The sequence below is a fragment of the Terrapene carolina genome, unplaced genomic scaffold, assembly GCF_002925995.2.
Source record: "Terrapene carolina triunguis isolate 2854851 unplaced genomic scaffold, T_m_triunguis-2.0 Scaffold449, whole genome shotgun sequence".
Classification (NCBI taxonomy): domain Eukaryota; kingdom Metazoa; phylum Chordata; order Testudines; family Emydidae; genus Terrapene; species Terrapene triunguis.
In genome coordinates this window covers 54,963-72,861 of record NW_020664800.1, presented here as the reverse complement: position 1 = coordinate 72,861, position 17,899 = coordinate 54,963, and the positions used below count along the sequence as shown (strand labels likewise).

The 17,899-nt window shown below is 46.4% G+C and overlaps 2 protein-coding genes across 3 annotated transcripts in view; both read right to left on the bottom strand.

The window, feature by feature from the left end:
- RABL6 (RAB, member RAS oncogene family like 6) overlaps window positions 1–16,277 on the bottom strand; it is a 108,229-nt gene extending 91,952 nt beyond the window's left edge. The window contains exons 1-2 of one of the 2 annotated variants that reach the window (XM_026658493.2): window positions 15,760–16,275; window positions 2,829–2,963 (exon numbers count right to left, since the gene is read on the bottom strand). In XM_026658493.2, coding sequence (XP_026514278.1) covers window positions 2,829–2,963; window positions 15,760–15,889 — 265 coding nt within the window. In that variant the 5' untranslated portion in view covers window positions 15,890–16,275. Of the gene's footprint in view, window positions 1–2,828; window positions 2,964–15,759 lie in introns of both variants that reach the window. The other variant, XM_026658494.2, reaches the window with a different exon arrangement.
- A 931-nt stretch (window positions 16,278–17,208) lies between these two features.
- Window positions 17,209–17,899, bottom strand: part of CCDC183 (coiled-coil domain containing 183) — a 40,668-nt gene continuing 39,977 nt past the window's right edge. Inside the window, exon 13 of the mRNA XM_026658468.1 lies at window positions 17,209–17,345. Coding sequence (XP_026514253.1) covers window positions 17,209–17,345 — 137 coding nt within the window. The remainder of the gene's footprint in view (window positions 17,346–17,899) is intronic.

The following is a 17,899-nucleotide window of genomic DNA, read 5'->3' as shown; positions in this document are numbered from 1 at the left end:
TTTCTCCCTCCTCCTTGTAACCTTTTATGTACTTGAAAACTGTTATGTCCCCTCTGTCTTCTCTTTTCCAGACTAAACAAACCCAGTTTTTTCCAATCTTCCCTCATAGGTCATGTTTTCTAGACCTTTAATCATTCTTGTTGCTCTTCTCTGGACTTTCTCCAATTTGTCCCACATCTTTCCTGAAATGTGGTGCCCAGAACTGGACACCCTACTCCAGTTGAGGCCTAATCAGCGTGGAGTAGAGCGGAAGAATTACTTCTCATGTCTTACAACACTCCTGCTAATACATCCCAGAATGATGTTCTCTTCTTTTGAGACAGCGTCACACTGCTGTCTCATTTTTAGCTTGTGGTCAACTATGACCCCCAGATCCCTTTTCACAGTACTCCTTCCTAGGCAGTCATTTCCCACTTTGTATGTGAACTGATTGTTCCTTCCTAAATGGATTGCATTTGTCCTTATTGAATTTCATCCTATTTACTTCAGACCATTTCTCCAGTTTGTCCAGATCATTTTGAATTTTAATCCCATCCTCCAAAGCACTTGCAACCCCTCCCACTTGGTATCGTCTGCAAACTTTGTAAGTGTACTAGGCCATTATCTAAATCACTGATGAATATATTGAACAGAACCAGACCCAGAACTGATCCCTGTGGGACCCCACTCGTTATGTCCTTCCAGCATGACTGTGAATCACTGATAACTACTCTCTGGGAACTGTTTTGCAACTAGTTATGCACCCACTAGCTCTATCTAGGTTGCATTTCCCTAGTTTATGAGAAGTTCGTTCAAGACAGTATCAAAAGCTTTACTAAAGTGAAGATATAGCCCGTCTACCACTTCCCCCCTATCCACAAGGTTTGTTACCCTGTCAAAGAAAGCTATCAGGTTGGTTTGACACAATTTGTTCTTGACAAATCCATGCTCACTGTTACTTATCACCTTATTGTCTTCTAGATGTTTGCAAACTGATTGCTTAATTATTTGCTCCATTATCTTTCTGGGTACAGAAGATAAGCTCACTGGTCTATAATTCCCCGGGTTGTCCTTATTTCCCTTTTTATAGGTGCCATTTTCCAGTCATCTGGAATCTCTCCCATCTTCCATGATTATTCAAAGATAATCGCCAATGGCTCGGATATCTCCTCAGTCAGCCCCTTAAGTATTCTACGATGCATTTCATCATGCCCTGATGACTTGAAGACATCTAACTTGTCTAAGTAATTTTTAACTTGTTCTTTTCCTATTTTAGCCTCTGATCCTACCTCGTTTTTACTAACATTCATTATGTTAGATGGCCAATCACCACCAACCTTTTTGGTGAAAACCAAAACAAGTCATTAAGCACCTCTACCATTTCCACATTTTCTGTTATTATTTCTCCCCTCCCCCCACCATACTGAGTAACAGGTCTACCCTGTCTTTGGTCTTCCTCTTGCTTCAAAAGTATTTGTAGAATATTTTCTTATTACCCTTTATGTCTCTAGCTAGTTTGATCTAGTCAGAGAAGGGCACTGCTGGTCTGGTTGCAGACTGAGCCCAGGGAGGGCTGCTGAAAAGGACACCAGCTGAAGGTACTTAGATGGGCCCCGGCTGGGTGACTGACGAAGGCAGTGCCTTGGGGAAGACACCTTAGAGCTATGGCCCCATACCAGGGAAGAGAAAGAACTTGGACTGTATACCCCAAAAGGGGGGGACAGCATGTGTGGCTTGGCCAGAGGGCTGAGCTGCCGAAGACCAGCTGAGAGAACCAGCAGCTGGGGGGTGCTTGCAAGAGGCAGGCGCCACCCTGATGTAAAACCAAAACAGGCTCACACCTAACCGAGAGAAAGGGCGCCTGTGAAAAGACTGGTTTCAGAGTAACAGCCGTGTTAGTCTGTATCCGCAAAAAGAACAGGAGTACTTGTGGCACCTTAGAGACTAACAAATTTATTTAACAAAGTACTCTAAGGTGCCACAAGTACTCCTGTTCTTTTTGTGAAAAGACTGTTTGCAGGGACAACTGGCCAGAAAAAAGGGGGCACACATAAGGCAGGTGCTGACGCCATTACAGGGATGCACCATGGCCCTGCTCCCTCAGCCTACCCCATCCTATGATTGATCTTAAGAAGAGGGTCTCCTAAAATAATCTGCTGCTGTCTTATGCAGTTTATACATCAGCAGCATTCTGCCCACGCTGTAAAAATCCCAGGGCCAGTTCCTTTATGCTGCCATAGCAGGAAGAAGACTTCCACCCCAGCTCTGCAACTCAAGCAAGTGTCTTATAGAGCATCATTGACAAGATACAGTAATTCTGTTTTTCAATACCTTGTACTTGTATTAATATCTCCCCCTAAGATTATTAGAACTACAAGCATTTTTAAAATCTAATTCACTTTTCACCATGTCCAGTATGGATTTACACTCCAATTGCAGAGTGAGACTAGACTGCTCCATTTCACCTGCTGGTATTAAATGTACTAACACAGTACTGTTGTACTTCAGTATCCAGCCCTCCAGGGACACATTTCACTAATAAAATCCGTTTTCACTGAAACAGCAAGAAAATACAATGAGCATTTCAATTCATATTCACGTTTTGTTAAATTTCTTCCTGTGATTTTAACTACTGAGGACATCTGTTTAAATGGTTGGTAACGTAATTACTGAGTGAAAGGATTAAAAAACAGGATTATTTGAATAATCAAGTAAGAGTGATGAGTACCCATTTTAAATCTAAACTGGATAAAGCTGAAAGAGACAGCGGAGGCTACAGAGGAATTCCTGCCCCCACGGCACAGACTGTTCCTTCCCCCAGGCACCCTTCATTCCCTCTCCCTTCTTACTTTTATAGTTCCAGTGGATGCTGGTGACTTGGATCTCCTGAGTAGGAATATATTCCTCAACAAACTTCTTCCCCTGGAGTCGGTGCCAGAGTGTGGTTTTCCCTGTGTTCCTGTCCCCTCGGATTACAATTTTCACTGGGGGGAGAAGAGCAAGTACAAAAATAAAGTTGATTAAAACAAATCTTGGGAATGCTTGGAAAAGTGTTAATATTTTGAAAGTGTTATTCTGATGTAATTAGATCTTTCATGTTACACATGCAGGGTATTTCATTACAAGATATGAGCAACAGTCAGTCATTCAAATTCCTGCTTACTCAGCTGCATAGTTTAGTTCAGCAGGAAGAACCAACTTCAAGATCAAGCCACTTATCCTTGCCCTTGGGGCCTTGCACAACTTCCCTCAGTCTATGCCTCTGCTCTCATTTCTGCCTAGTTCCCATCCTACTGCCTTCCCCGCTCACCACCCTGGGTAACCTTAACCCCTGCTCACGTTTCAACAAGTTCTTCCACACTTATCTTTGAGCTTGCATCCCCCTCCTCCTACCCATGTGCCAAACGCCCTCCTGTAGCGTTCAAGTTTTCCTTAAATAATTTTCTTATCCTCAAGAAAATAATGATCTCCTGAAGCCATCTGCACCACTTTTAAACTGGCTGGTCAGCTTGGATATCTGAATTGCCCTGTCTGAGGGCTTGCCTACTTGAGAAGGTTGCACCAGTTTAAATTAAAGATGTGAATTTAAACTGATAGAATTACATTGGTGCAAATGGCTGTGTGGACACTCTTTGGTTTAAGCATCGCCTATTTTAATCTAACTTAAATTGTTTAGGAACAGGTTTAAGCTAAAAACAAGCATGGGCCCACAGGGATTTGCACTGGTTTAACTATATCCCTGTAAACACCAATTTAAATTAAAACAGTGCATCTTATTTCTGTAGTGGAGCCCTCTCTCACCTAGGGCATGTCTACACAGGAAAAGTTACAGCGCCGCTCAGAGCGCGCCGAAGGGAAACTACTGTTGTGTTTTCACACTGTCAGCTGCCTGCACAATAGTGTGTTCACACTTGCAGCTGTATTCGGAGCGGTGCACTCAGGGCAGCTATCCCGCAGAGCACCTCTTTCTCTTCTGCTGCTAAGACTTGTGGAAAGGCGTAGGGCGTCATGGGGCATTCTGGGTCCTGTCCCAATGACCCGTGATGCATTGCTTCGCATCCCAGCAATCCCTGTGCTTCCATCCACATTTGGCACCATCTTTCAACGGTTTGAGTACTGTGCGCCCTACATCTTCGAGCTGCAGGAATGGATCCCAACGTGTTGACCAGAATGCTGCTCGCTCTAACCAACATGTCACGAGTGGCAGTGGAGTTATTCTTTAAACTACAAAGGCAAGAGGAGTGCGACATTAATCTCGCCACACATAATAGCTATGACACTAGATTGCCACAGTGGAACGCCACTTTTGGGCTCGGGAAGTAAGCACTGAGTGGTGGGATCACATTGTGATGCATGTCTGGGATGACTAGCAGTGGCTGCAGAACTTTCGGATGAGTAAAGCCACATTCATGGGACTGTGTGATGAGCTCACCCAAGCCCTGCGGCGCAAGGACACGAGAATGAGAGCTGCCCTGCCGTTGGAGAAGCGCATAGCGATTGCAATGTGGAAGCTAGCTACTCCAGACTGCTACCGATCGGTTGCTAACCAGTTCGGAGTGGGAAATTGGACCATTGGACTTGTGTTAACGAACAGGGCCATTAATCGCATCCTACTCTGAAAGAATGCAACTCTGGGCAACGTGTGACATTGTGGACGGCTTTGCACAAATGGGCTTCCCTAACTGCGGATGGCACGCACATTCCAATTCTGGCACCAGACCACTTAGCCATCGAGTACATTAATCACAAGGGGTATTTCTCAATGGTTCTCCAGGCGCTTGTGGATCACTGTGGGCATTTCACAGACATTAATACAGGCTGGTCCAGAAAGGGGCATGAAGCACGCATCTTTTGGAACACTGGCCGGTTCAGGAAGCTGCAAGCAGGGACTTTCTTCCCGAACCAGAAGACCACCATAGGGGAAGTCGAAATGCCCATTGTGATCCTGGGAGACTCTGCCTACCCCTTAATGCCGTGGCTTATGAACCCATACACAGGGCAACTTGACAGCAGCAAGGAGTGGTTCAACAGGCTAAGCAAGTGCAGAATGACTGTTAAGTGGGCTTTTGGCCGTTTAAAAGCCCGCTGGCGCTGCCTCTATGGGAAGCTGGACCTGACCAATGAAAATATTCCTATGCTTATAGCCGCGTGCGGTATGCTCCATAATATTTGTGAAAGGAAGGGTGAAAGCTTCACTCAGGGCTGGACCGCAGAGGCTCAGCGCCTGGAGGCTGAGTTTGAACAGCCAGAGACCAGGGCTATTAGAGGGGTGCAGCATAGGACCATAAGGATCAGGGATGCCTTGAGGCAGCAATTTGAAGCTGAAAGCCACTAATATTTGTTGCTATGCTCAGGAGTGCAGTGCTTGTAATGCTAGGAGGTGACTAGTGTAAACGATGCAAAATGTGGGTTTAACATAATTGTATGTTGCTTTGCAGGGATCTTTTTGCTTTCAGTTAATAGAATAAAGATTGCTTTCAAACCAACAATTCTTTTATTAAAAACAATAACCGGAGGAGAGTCAAACGAAAAAATACATCAGCAGGGAGGGGGATGGGAAGGTCCCAGGAGGAGGAGGGGCACCGGGACGGCTAGAGATTTGTGTATGTCCAGGGATCATATCCAACCTTCTCCTTTGGAGTACAATGCAGCAGGTTCTGTACTTCAGCAGGGCCAAACTGCAGAGGGATGGGTGTTGAGTGCAGTGGGTAGTGGGAGTCCACAGTGCTGAACTGTGAGGAGGGAGGAGTGGAATGCTGCAGGTAGAGACTGGAGCCAGGAGATTGATAAATGTCTGTTCGCAGTGTCTGGGGAGCGCATGGGAAAGAGTTTTGTGACAGCGGCTGCAGGGGAGGGCAGGCACAGAGCTGCTCAGTTTAAGAGCTAGTACCGCCTGAAGCATGTCTTTCCTGCCACTCCTTCAGTTCCTCGGCAGCAGAATGCATCATAACATCACACAAAGTCCTTAGTTCTTCTTGGCCGCTTTCTAATTCTGTGCAGCCGTTCAGCCGCCAACAACAAAGAGGGAGGCTGGGATCCCAAGGTCATCTTTGTGAAGTTTAAACGCAACATTTTTACAGAAGCAGTATTGTTTGCAACACAGACAACAACGATTCAGTGCTTTAAAAACACAGCCAGTACTCTCACCCCTGTCACTAACTGGCTAACCGCAGGCAAGCACACATGAGCCACCCAAATGGTGAGTAACCACATGGACAGGGTAAATCACTCTTCCTGGACCCTGTTGTACACTGGGCATGTGGCTCTTGGGGAGAGCCAGCACTGGGGCGGGGGCGAGGGGGGGGGAAAAAGAGGAAGGCTGATAATCATTCCTGTCCCCACACTTTCCAGAAGATGTGATCATTATGGAAGATGTCTCGCTGCTGAGGGTGAGCAGGGAATCAAGAGAGGGTCTTCTCCAAGACTGCAACTTCCACCCTGGTCCCTACGCGGCTCGCCTGTGGGCAGCAATGCCCCCCCCCCCGCCCGTGACGGCACAGTGGCACGGGAAAGTTACCGTTAATGGGGCAAGAAACAAAGCAGCTCTGCAGAAGAACCTGTGGCAGCGGATTGCCCAGTATCTCCATGAGAGTTTCCTGGAGATCTCAGAGGGAGAGTCCCGTGAAGTGAGGGAGCCAATCAACAGCCTGTTCTGCCGCTCAGACTAGGCATGCAGTGGGATACAAGCCAGTTTTCTGCAACCCTCCTGCCCCCAACAACTCACTTCAGTGATTCCCAAAATCACATCCACTTACCGGGGCCTCCTCTCCTGTTTGCACTTCGCCAATCTCCAACAGCTGTGCCTGGCTAGCCTCCTCCAGGGTAGAAAAGAGCTCCTGGCTGCATGCATCTCTGGCCTCCGAGTCATCCTCTGCCTCTGGGTCCCGCTTCACATCCTCATCCAAGATTTCCTCCTCCTGGCTTCATCCACTCTCGACTGGCACACGACCCAACGAAGTATCCACAGTGGCCTTCACAGTGGATGTGGGGTCCCCGCCGAGTAGAACTGGCAGCTCGTGGACGCAGCACTGGAGCAGCGGTTTGCCTCCTGTGTCTTGTGGTAGGTGTTCCGCAGGTCCTTCATTTTGACTCTGCACTGCAGTGTGTCCCGGTCATGGCCCCTTTCTGTCATGCATCGTGAAATCTGTCCATAGGTATCATAATTCTGGAGCGCAGTTGGGACTGGACAGCCTTCTCTCCCCAAATGCTGATGAGGTCCAACTGCTCGGCATTGCTCCAAGCAGGAGATCGCCTGGTGCCAGTTGGTCACTTGAAGGCAGGGCAGTAGAGTTCAAACCGATGACCAGAGAGGCGAGAACAGGCATTGTGGGACACCTCCCAGAGGCCAATCGCTGCACTGTAATCACCACAGTGTCTACACTGGCACCACAGAGCAGTAGCCCCGGCGCAGAAAGCTGTATGCCTCTCGTTGGGGTGGTTTTTTTACAGCACTACAACTGCGCAGTTTCTGCGCACTAAGTGGCTTGGCAGTGCGTACACCTCGGGAATTACAGCGCAGAAAGCTGCAGATTGAGAGACTACATTCATTCATATTTTTTTTTCCCCTCTCCCTCCCTCTCCATACATATACGGAAAGCCATTCAATCAAGGAACCTAACTGCGTGTTGAGACAAAAACCACGTACTCTAAGAAGTGTCCAAAATATCATGCTGAAAAGCTAATAATATAAATGGGATTCGCCACAGTTTCATCCAGCACATGACCTTAACAACTCAAAGATAAGCAATGTATTTGGTGTTATTTCTAGAAGCCTGTTATCACCTTCAGAATGTGCAGAAAGAATAGCAAATATGGCAGGCGACCAGCTTGTCTTAACAGAGAAATCTTCAGTGAGCTTAAACACAAAAAGGAAGCTTACAAAAAGTGGAAACTTGGACAGATGACTAGGGAGGAGTATAAAAACATTGCTCGAGCATGCAGGGGTGTAGAGTATAAAAACATTGCTCGAGCATGCAGGGGTGTAGAGTATAAAAATATTGCTCGAGCATGCAGGGGTGTAATCAGGAAGGCAAAAGCCCAATTGCAGTTGCAGCTAGCAAGGGATGTGAAGGGTAACAAGGGTTTCTACAGGTATATTAGCAACAAGAATGTGGTCAGGGAAAGTGTGGGACCATTACTGAACGGGGGAGGCAACCTAGTGACAGATGATGTACTCGATGAAAAAGCTGAAGTACTCGATGCTTTTTTTGCCTCGGTCTTCACAGACAAGGTCAGCTCCCACACTGGTGCACTGGGCAGCACAGTATGGGGAGGAGGTAAGCAACCCTCAGTGGTGAAAGAACAGGTTAAGGACTATTTAGAAAAGCTGGACATGTACTAGTCCATGGGGCCAGATGCAATGCATCCGAGGGTGCTGAGGAGTTGGCTGATATGATTGCAGAGCCATTGGCCATGATCTTTGAAAACTCATGGCAATCAGGGGAGATCCCGAACAACTGGAAAAAGGCAAACATAGTGCCCATCTTTAAAAAGGGGAAGAAGGAGAATCTGAGGAATTATAGTCCAGTCAGCCTCACCTCAGGCCCTGGAAAAATCATGGAGCAGTTCCTCAAGGAATCAATTTTGAAGCACTTGGAGGAGAGGAAGGTGATCAGGATCAATCAACATGGATTCACCAAGGGCAAGTCATGCCTGACCAACCTGATTGCCTTCTGTGATGAGATAACTGGCTCTGTGAATATGGGGAAAGCAGTGGACGCGATATACCTTGAATTTAGCAAAGCTTTTGATATGGTCTCCCACAGTATTCTTGCCAGCAAGTTAAAAAAAAGTATGGATTGGATGAATGGACTATAAGGTGGATAGAAAGCTGGCTAGATCGTCGGGCTCAACGGGTAGTGATCAACAACTCAATGTCTAGTTGGCAGCCAGTATCAAGTGGAGTGCCCTAGGGGTCAGTCCTGGGGCTGGTTTTGTTCAACATCTTCATTAATGATCTGAATGATGGGATGGATTGCACCCTCAGCAAGTTCGCGGATGATACTAAGCTGGGGGGAGAGGTAGATACACTGGAGGGTAGGGATAGGGTCCAGAGTGACCTAGACAAATTGGAAGATTGGGCCAAAAGAAATCTGAGGACAGAAGAATCTCATGCACTGCTACAGGCTGGGAACCAACTGGCTAAGCGGCAGAACTGCAAAAAAAGACCTGGGGATTACAGTGGATGAGAAGCTGGGTATGAGTCATCAGCGTGCCCTTGTTGCCTAGAAGGCTAATGGCATATTGGGCTGCATTCGTAGGAACACTGCCAGCAGATCGAGGGAAGTGATTGTTCCCCTCTATTCAGCACTGGTGAGGCCTCATCTGGAGTATTGTGTCCAGTTTTGGGGGCCCCCCCTCTACAGAAACGATGTGGACAAATTGGAGAGTTCAGCGGAGGGCAACGAAAAGTAGTGTTCATATTTTTGGCCACATTTTTCATCCATCTTGTGTGCCCTGAACATGTCCCAAACGAGCATAGCAGGTTTCTGGAAAAGTGCTCCTGGTCTCTTATTCCACACTTTTTCCAGCCATTCAACAGTCCCACTTTCATCCATCCATCCCTTTTCATGTGCACATACGATGACACCAGCAGGAAATTTCATGTTTTTAGGCAAGGTTTTTCTTTTAAAAATAACAGGAGGGAGCTTTGATCCATTTGCCAAACATGATAAAACCACCGTAAAATGGATTATTTCATGGCCAGTGGTTTTAATTAAAACTGTTTTTTCATCAACACCGGTTACCGTTCTGTTGCTCGGGAGATCAAATGTCATTGGTGTTTCGTCCATATTTCCTATTTGTGACAGTTCAAATGCATATTCCTTTTGATATTTTATAATAAACCTTTGGAAAGATTCGATTTTTTCTTCCAGATCTTTGTTCGCTGTCTTCTGCATATTCAACAACTTTAAGTTTGAACGCTGCATGATAAGAAGACCTTTTTCTTTTGATTTCACCGTTGTTCATTTTAAATACTAGTATGAAAATAGATTATTATTGTAGTTATAGATTTTTGTAGGAGTTTATATAAGAATGTCACCTGCTTTATATAGGAATGTCAAATTATTATTATTCTTTGTTTATTTCAAAGCAGCCCTGTAGATTGGCATGTCTGTAGGGATAACAGGCTATTTCAATTTTATTAGAGATTCCATCGATTCTGCACGTTATATTTTCATATTGGCTCGAGACTTATGAGGTCCATTTCAAGCCGATCTAGTCCACTAAACGAAGCCTTTGCAACTTTAAAAGGCTGCAGTATTGACATCAATAAATGGGTCGGCAAACTTTGGCTCCTGGCCTGTCAGGGTAAGCTGCAGGCAGGACGTTTTGTTTACCTGGAGCGTCTGTAGGCATGGAGCCCCTCAGCTCCCTCAGTTCATTGGCTGGGAAGGGTGAACCAAGGATACAGGGAGCTGAGGGGCTCCATGCCTGCCGACGCTCCAGGTAAACAAAATGACAACGTATTAGAAATTCAATTCAATGATTCCATAGATTTTAAATCATCAAATTTTGGTGTAGACCCGTTTATAAGCCAACCCCCGCTCTTTGATGCGTCACTTTTTTACCAAAAATATTTGGCTTGTGAACAAGTATATACAGTAAATATTTTAAGTAATGTACAATATATAAGCAGCCATTAAAAATGTTAGTTGTTGATAGTTGCTCTTCTTTTTGGATTATTTGCTGAGTGGTACTAATGTTTATATAATACATAACTTTAAGAGACCAAAAATAAGGTTAAAATAATATGTAGTACTTATGGTGTTTTGTACCTACAGATGTGACAGAATCCTTAAAGAGGTAGATAAGCATTATCTCCATTTTCAGATGGAGAAACACATACAGAAAGGTGAATGCTTACTTAAAAAAAAATGAACCTATTTTCCTTAAATCATGCAGAAAGTCAGCAGTAGGGCTGGAACAGGAGCCCAGGTCTGCTGTCTCAGAGCTACGCCAGGATCAGACTGCCTCCCGTGGAGAGTCCTTTAAAAATCTATGGCCATTATTAAATTACAGCTTAGGTTATTAAAAGGAAATGAGACTTAGAAGTCAGATGCATCTTTCACCATTTATGCTGTTCACGCATTCCTCAGTTTGAAAAAGGTAATTACATTGGTCAGTTTAATTGCTTATAATTTGTATCAATTTCTGCTTCTCTTGAACTATACTGCTGGGTTTGGGTTAACTCTTCAGCTGTGTGTTAAAACAGAAAAAGTTTAGTTCCAAAGGCTTAGAAGTCAGGTCTGCTGAACCATTTTAAACAACACATAAAAACCTACATTTGAAACCTCCACTAAGTTGAGGAGGACACCTTTTTGTTAACTAGCAAATGCAAGATATTTTAAGGTAAGGGCAACCACTCCATTCCTATCTCTTTTGTGGTTCCTACTGCTTGTAACAGTAGGGGAGGGATCACTGAAAAACTGCCCTGTTCTATTCATTCCCTCTAAAGTACTTGGCCTTGGCTACTGCCAGAAGACAGGATACTGGGCTAGATGGACTATTGGTCTGACCCAGTGTGGTCATTCTTATGCTATGCAACTTGTGTCAAGACACTCAAAATAACCACTCAAGTAACAATAGGGTGAATTTAACACTGCCTTTGTTTGTTTTTTAATTACAGTCACACCCTCCTTGTTATAGGGAAGGTTTTTAAAATTTAATATGCCAAGGCTACTCTCTTACTTCATTTATCATATGCCAAACACTCTTGCCACTGCTGCATATACATAACTCCGATAAGGTCCTGGATATCATTAAAAAAAAATGACATTCAGCATCACCAGTAACTCAACACTCACTACAAGCCCACTCATGATTACCTGATTGTCCCCGGCCAACAGCCCTTTGGATACTCCTAAATTTGAAATGAGGAGCATCAATAAGGTACACATAGGTATTACCACTTATGATAACGGTAGGCTTGCAGCTTTAATTTGATAGTAAATAGTGGTTTAAATTAAAGCAACACACACAGGTTTGTGTAACAAACATCAGAAGTTATTTGTGGGGGACAGAAAAATGTGAGGAAAGAAAGTAAGTCATTTAGTATATAGTACACTTTTTATCCACATAATTAACATCCTCTACAAAAGGTGGATAGATTCCACTCATTATTACAGATAGAGAAACTGAGGAAGAGGCAATGGCCCAAGGCCACAGATTGAGTCTGTGGCTAACTACCATTAGACATCAGGAGTTCCCGACTCTCAACTCTGTCCTTGCTCCTCCAGAATGTTAAACTGAGGTATGTTCATAGTTGCTACAATACAACAAATAATCTATAACAATAAAGAAAATCAGGTTTTAAAACTTCATAAAAAGGATACAATATATCCATGAGAACATTTTTCTACTTTCAAGGGGAGAAAAGCAGAAGACTGGTAGAATATTTGATTTCCCAGAACCACTGGCCTCAATATTTCCTACTAGTGGGTGATTTTTAGGCAGTGTCTACACACGTGTTTGTCAGTATTATACTGATTTATGTCCAAAGCCATCTGAAAGGAACACACAGACTTCCTTCTGTTTTGTGACATGCCTGCTCTGTCAAACAGTTTGAGAAAGGTAGCACAGCAGGCTCCCATCTCCAGGCAAGACAGAATATGACAGCTGGATCTTTCAAACTACCTCACATCTTTTGCTCTGATCAGTTACCATCAGTGGGTAGTTTCAAGGGAATCCTCAGACGTATAATCCCAGAAAGGCCGTCAGCCACATTCATTCATTTCTTCCTCTCCCAGCCTATCACCACCTTATGTAAACTTTCAGTTTGTAGTTTGGCAGTGCTTATAGCTTATTTTCTTCTCTGATACTAAAAAGCCAAGTATGGTGGTATTTCCACAAGGCACAGTGTGGATGAGGAGTTCGTGAAAAAACACATATATTAAGATACAAGTATGAAAATATATTTTGAAATAGGATTCTCCATTGAATACTAGTGGCTGCTGCTAAGGCTGCTATTAGGCCTTGCCCTCTTCCGAAATCATACCCTACAAACAGGCCAACCTCTTCTCTTCTGTTTGAAAGGTCTATATTATTTGGCAGGGACTGGATGGGGTTCCCTCAACAAAGTGCTTCAATGCATTTTTCCTATAACTGATGCCAGCTGTCCAGAATTCATTAGCATAACACTCAGCACTTTATATAGTTAAACTATCCACCTGAGGGTTTTCTTCCACTTCTTTTCTTAAATATACTACACAGATACAGAAACTGGCACAAAGAGGTGAAATGACTCACCCAAAATCACACAAATCCGTATCAGAGCCAGATTTAGAATGTAGGAATTCCTGGCTGCCAGTCCATTAGCTATAGCTCTTATGAGCAATCCTTCAACAAGTCAGTGTATGAGCTAAATAAATGTGTGGTAAGGAAACAGATTTCAGTTTCATGTTTTGCATGGATCATCAAAAAAGTGAGAGACCATTTTTGTAACAGCCATGACAGCGAACCCTAAATTTGGATTTGTGCAAATGTAGGGAAAAAGGGGGTTAAAGGTATGACATTTATTTGTATACAATGGCTATGAAAAGCATTTTCATTTTTCCCCTTGAATTTCATATTTTTTTTAAACTTTCAAAGGAGTATTGGTGAAATAAAGTAAGAGCTACAGCCTTGTCTTCCCCACAGTGACACCCTTTCTGCCTGACATCCCTTACTATCCCATATCCAACTCATGATATAACTAAGGCTAAGATTGTGTCATAGTTGTTTTTAGTAAAAGTCACGGACAATAAACAAAAATTCACGGAAGCCGTGACCTGTCTGACTTTTACTGCTGCAGCTCCATGGTTTCCCCCGCCACCATGGTGGCTGGGAGCTGTGGGGTTCCCCCTCTGCCCACCGCAGCTGGAAGCTGGAAGCTGCAGGGGGAGCTCCCCTCCGCCCATGGTGGCTGGGAACTGCAGGGTGACCATATTGCCCAAAAAGAAAACGGATCACCCTCCCCAGCCCCCCACCCCACATGAGGCTGTTGCCTGTTGCTGGAATCCTGAGACCCCCCCTCAGGAGTCTGTCACCTGTCACTGGAACCCTGCAAGGGGCCCCCGTCGCCTGTCACTGGAACCCTTCCAGGGCCCCGCTGGCTGCCAGCTCCAGAGTCCTGCAGCCCCTGAGGCTGAAGCACAGAATGTCTGGAAGTCACAGGTAGCCTTAGTTATAACTCCTCATGCCAAGACCTGTCCAACCTCGAAGGGTCACACATGCATGGCATTCAAAAATAAATACACCATGCGGGTCTTAGTGGACCACCTCCAAAACCCTTTCACAAGCTGGCCTGTCTCTTCTGTAAATATTATATAACAGCAACACTGAGCGAAGAGTTACTATGGCGATTGGAAAGCTTCCCCCAAGGCAGTGACAGAATGCTGTTTTTAATATTGATGATAGAACTGAAGCTATCAGAACACAAGTCAAGTCAAGGCACCAAACAAAACCCTTCCACAGGTTTTTAGCAATGTGACAAAGTTAAAATGGATGTACTTGCTAAGGAATCAATGCTTGGTGGCTTTAGTGTTTGCATTTTTGACGCAGCTGTATTAATCTTAAAAATAGATATAGCTCCACACAATTTCTACACATTCTAAATTACACACTCTTCTTAGTATACTTAACAGATATGAACCAAATGCTTCCTCTAGTATAACAAAGAAACACACATACACCCCCTCAAAAGCACTGCTGACCAGCCTTTCTACATTTCTAACACTAGCCTCACAACACAGCTGACGTCAGCTGCACACACATGCATAGAAAACTATTCAAGTCCAACATTTACAAATCAGACACATTATTCCACACTGCTGATCTCCTCTCAAGCCTTCTGCACTCTGACTTCGCTACTTACACAGATCCATACAGATGAGCTAATACTCACTGTGCTGGTGTGTGTCTATTTTCAGAGCTATCACCTGATGTCAGTGTTTCCCAAAAGTGGGTCTCAACCCACCACTGAGTCACGGGAAGGGTTAGGTGGGCTGCAGGCCTGATGTGGAGAGGAAGAGACTGGAGAGGGAGCCTGCATAGAGGTGGCTCCTGTCCCACAAGGCTGGGCCCAGCTCCCTACTCTAGGCATTGGAGACCGAGCCTGCTCCACTCTCACCCTCACAGCAGCAGTCCCTGTCCCATGGGGCTGGACCTGGCTCTCTGCTCCAGGCATTGTGACCTGCTGCACTGCATTGCAGCACCACTCAGGTTTGGCCCTGTCACTAACCTTTACCATGGCAAAATTCCACAATATTCACTTAATAACAAACAGCCATTAACACCTGATGGGAAAGTACCATTTTCCTGGGATGTAGCAAAGGCCATCCAAATATCGGGGGGGGGGAGGGAGGAGGAGAGGAATAATTTTCCTAGCATCTTAATGGACTAATCTTGGGGAAATGGTGTGCTCCTATAACGGTCAATGAAATCGGTAGAGGTGTGGGGGGATGTAGGCATTCAGCACCATCCAGCGCCTAAAACAGGAAGTTTTCAAAACAAGCATTAAAGATTTGAGTTTTCTGTCTTTCGAGTAGAGGTCTCTCTCCCTTTCCTATCACTCCATCTCCCACATATAGTGGAACTATTTAATGCCACAAACTGTTCCGGGGACAGTTTGTGAGAGCTGCAGCACACAAAACAAAGGGCTAGTCTCATATGGTTACAGTTTCATTCCTCTGCACCCAACAGCAGGAATGATACAGCTCCCAGGGCATGGACGGTGCAACCCGAGAGGTTATTCCCCACGCTTGTATTGCTGCCCCCCGACACTTCCAAGCGCCTACTCACTGTTATACTGGACTCCCTTGGCAAACCTCCTCTGCAGAGCCTGGTTCATAGACTGCAGCCCTGCGGGGATGTTCTTATCGCGGACGGGAGCCTGGTCCGAGCCCACGAGTTTCTTCAGGGCCGAGAACATCTTCCTCGTCCCCCGCCTTCCCAGGGGCCCGACCCTCTACCAGCGCGTAGGAAACGCGCCTCCCGGCGGAGCTCAGCAGCAGCGCCGGGCAGGGCAGCGCACGGCCGGGGGGCGGTTTAGGCGGCCATCGGGGGTGCTGACGAGCCTAAGCAGACACAGTCCGTGCCCCAGGGGGAGGAATGCGCCCCGGCGGCACTCCCAGAGCCTGCCCCCCTGCGGGGCTGCCCCCGCACAGACCGAGCGGGCGGGCAGGTTAACGCGGCATCGCCCGGGCCCGGGGCAGAGAGCGGCGTGTCCGGGTCTCGACGCTGCCCAGGCTCCTGTGGGTCGGGCTCAGCCCCGCCAGGCCCTCGCAGGTGCCGCCGGCCGCTGAGATAAGAGATACCGCTCAGCGCCCCGCGCCGCCGCCATCTTGGTCCTTTCGCTTTAAGGAGAGAGAGACGCACGCAGAAAGCGCAGCTACGGAACCGCGCGCGGGACAAGAGAGTGAAACTCACTCACGCCTGCTCCCGAGCCCGCCCCGCCCACTCAGCCTTGTCCCGACTCAGCACCCCGCCCCTCCCCACCATCCTGCCCGGCTCTGCCCACTCAGCCCCGCCCCATTCCCCAGCTGGTAGCGGCGCCCGGGGGCTGGGCTCGCGCAGGGCGAGGGTGCCGGGCATGAGGGCCGAGGCCCCTGGAGGTGCAGGCGCTCAGCACTGGGATTACCACCCCGGCCAGTATCTGCCTGGCCTGCCTGGTGTTTTTTATGGATTTCCCAGTTGTCAGAAAAATAAGTGAATCTACTGGGGGTTTTTTAAAGTGGGTCTAAAGATTTGCAATATTATCCCAGTACATTGGGCTAGTTTGTGTCCAGCTAACGATGCTGCAGTGCTCCCACTTCCACAGTTTAAGTGACAACAGATCAAAACTGTTGCAAACACAGCAGCTGTCTGCCCAGGAGGATGCCAGTGCACTGCGTGGGTGTGTGAGAGAGGGCTTGAGTCACATGCAGTGTTATCAGTCTTATCTCTCTGGGTTCTCTCTCTAGATACTATAACTGGCTGTTGAAAGGAGCAGAGTTGCGGAATTCCCTTGTGGGTGGGAGTTGGGGTTGCGGTGGGCTGGCCTTGTGGAGGGGGCTTTTTTTTTTTTTTTTTTGCATTTCAAAGGTGAGCACCTGACAGGATTGGGCCCTCACCAGCCTGGCCCTGGCGCCCTACGACAGCTTCTCATGGCGCTGAGTGGGCCTGGGCAGCACGAGGCCAGCCGAGGAAAGTGAAGTGCTTTATTGAGTCTGAAATAAAGTTGCTTTTGGTGTGATATGGTGGCACTGGACCTTAGGCGCCTTTCCGGCCTCCTCGCTGCTTCTTCTTGGCAGCCTTGGTCATGGTTTCAATCAGGCGCACACCCTGCTTTTTGATCTCGTCCCGGTTGGGCACGTAGCTGTGGTCGATGTCAGCAAAATCAAAGGCATCTGCAAAAGAACAAAGCCGAGTGAAGCAGGTTGGGAAAGCACGTGGCACTGGAGCTGCTGCTGCTTTTCAGCTGTAACACCTGGGGGCTAAATCCCCAGCAGAGGTCACTAGTATTAGGGCTTATGGCATCTTTGTAGGCCTCAAGCCGGCAGTGGGCAGCACAATCACATCTGCTTGAAGAAATCTGGTGCTATCCAGCAGAGTGCAGTTGCCAGTACATTCATTGCAAGCTACATTCCCATTCCCAGTGCCTCAGACTCTGAGTTGTCAGGACTCAGATCACTAAAATAATTGCAGTGTTGCTATTTCTCACTTCATATGATGTTTTCTATAACGCTCCAGCTCCTGGAGCCATGTGATTATCTGTGAATCTCAGCTTTCATTTAAAAGAAACCTACGTTTCTAGCTGTAGTAGTTGCAGAATAAAGCTAAAAAAACTTGAGGTTCCAACAGCAGAAGGTGAATAAACAGACCTCAACATGAATTAGTCTTTAAAATTGCATGAGACATGATTGGAATGTTGGTGTGGATGGATACAGCTTGCTCAGGAAGG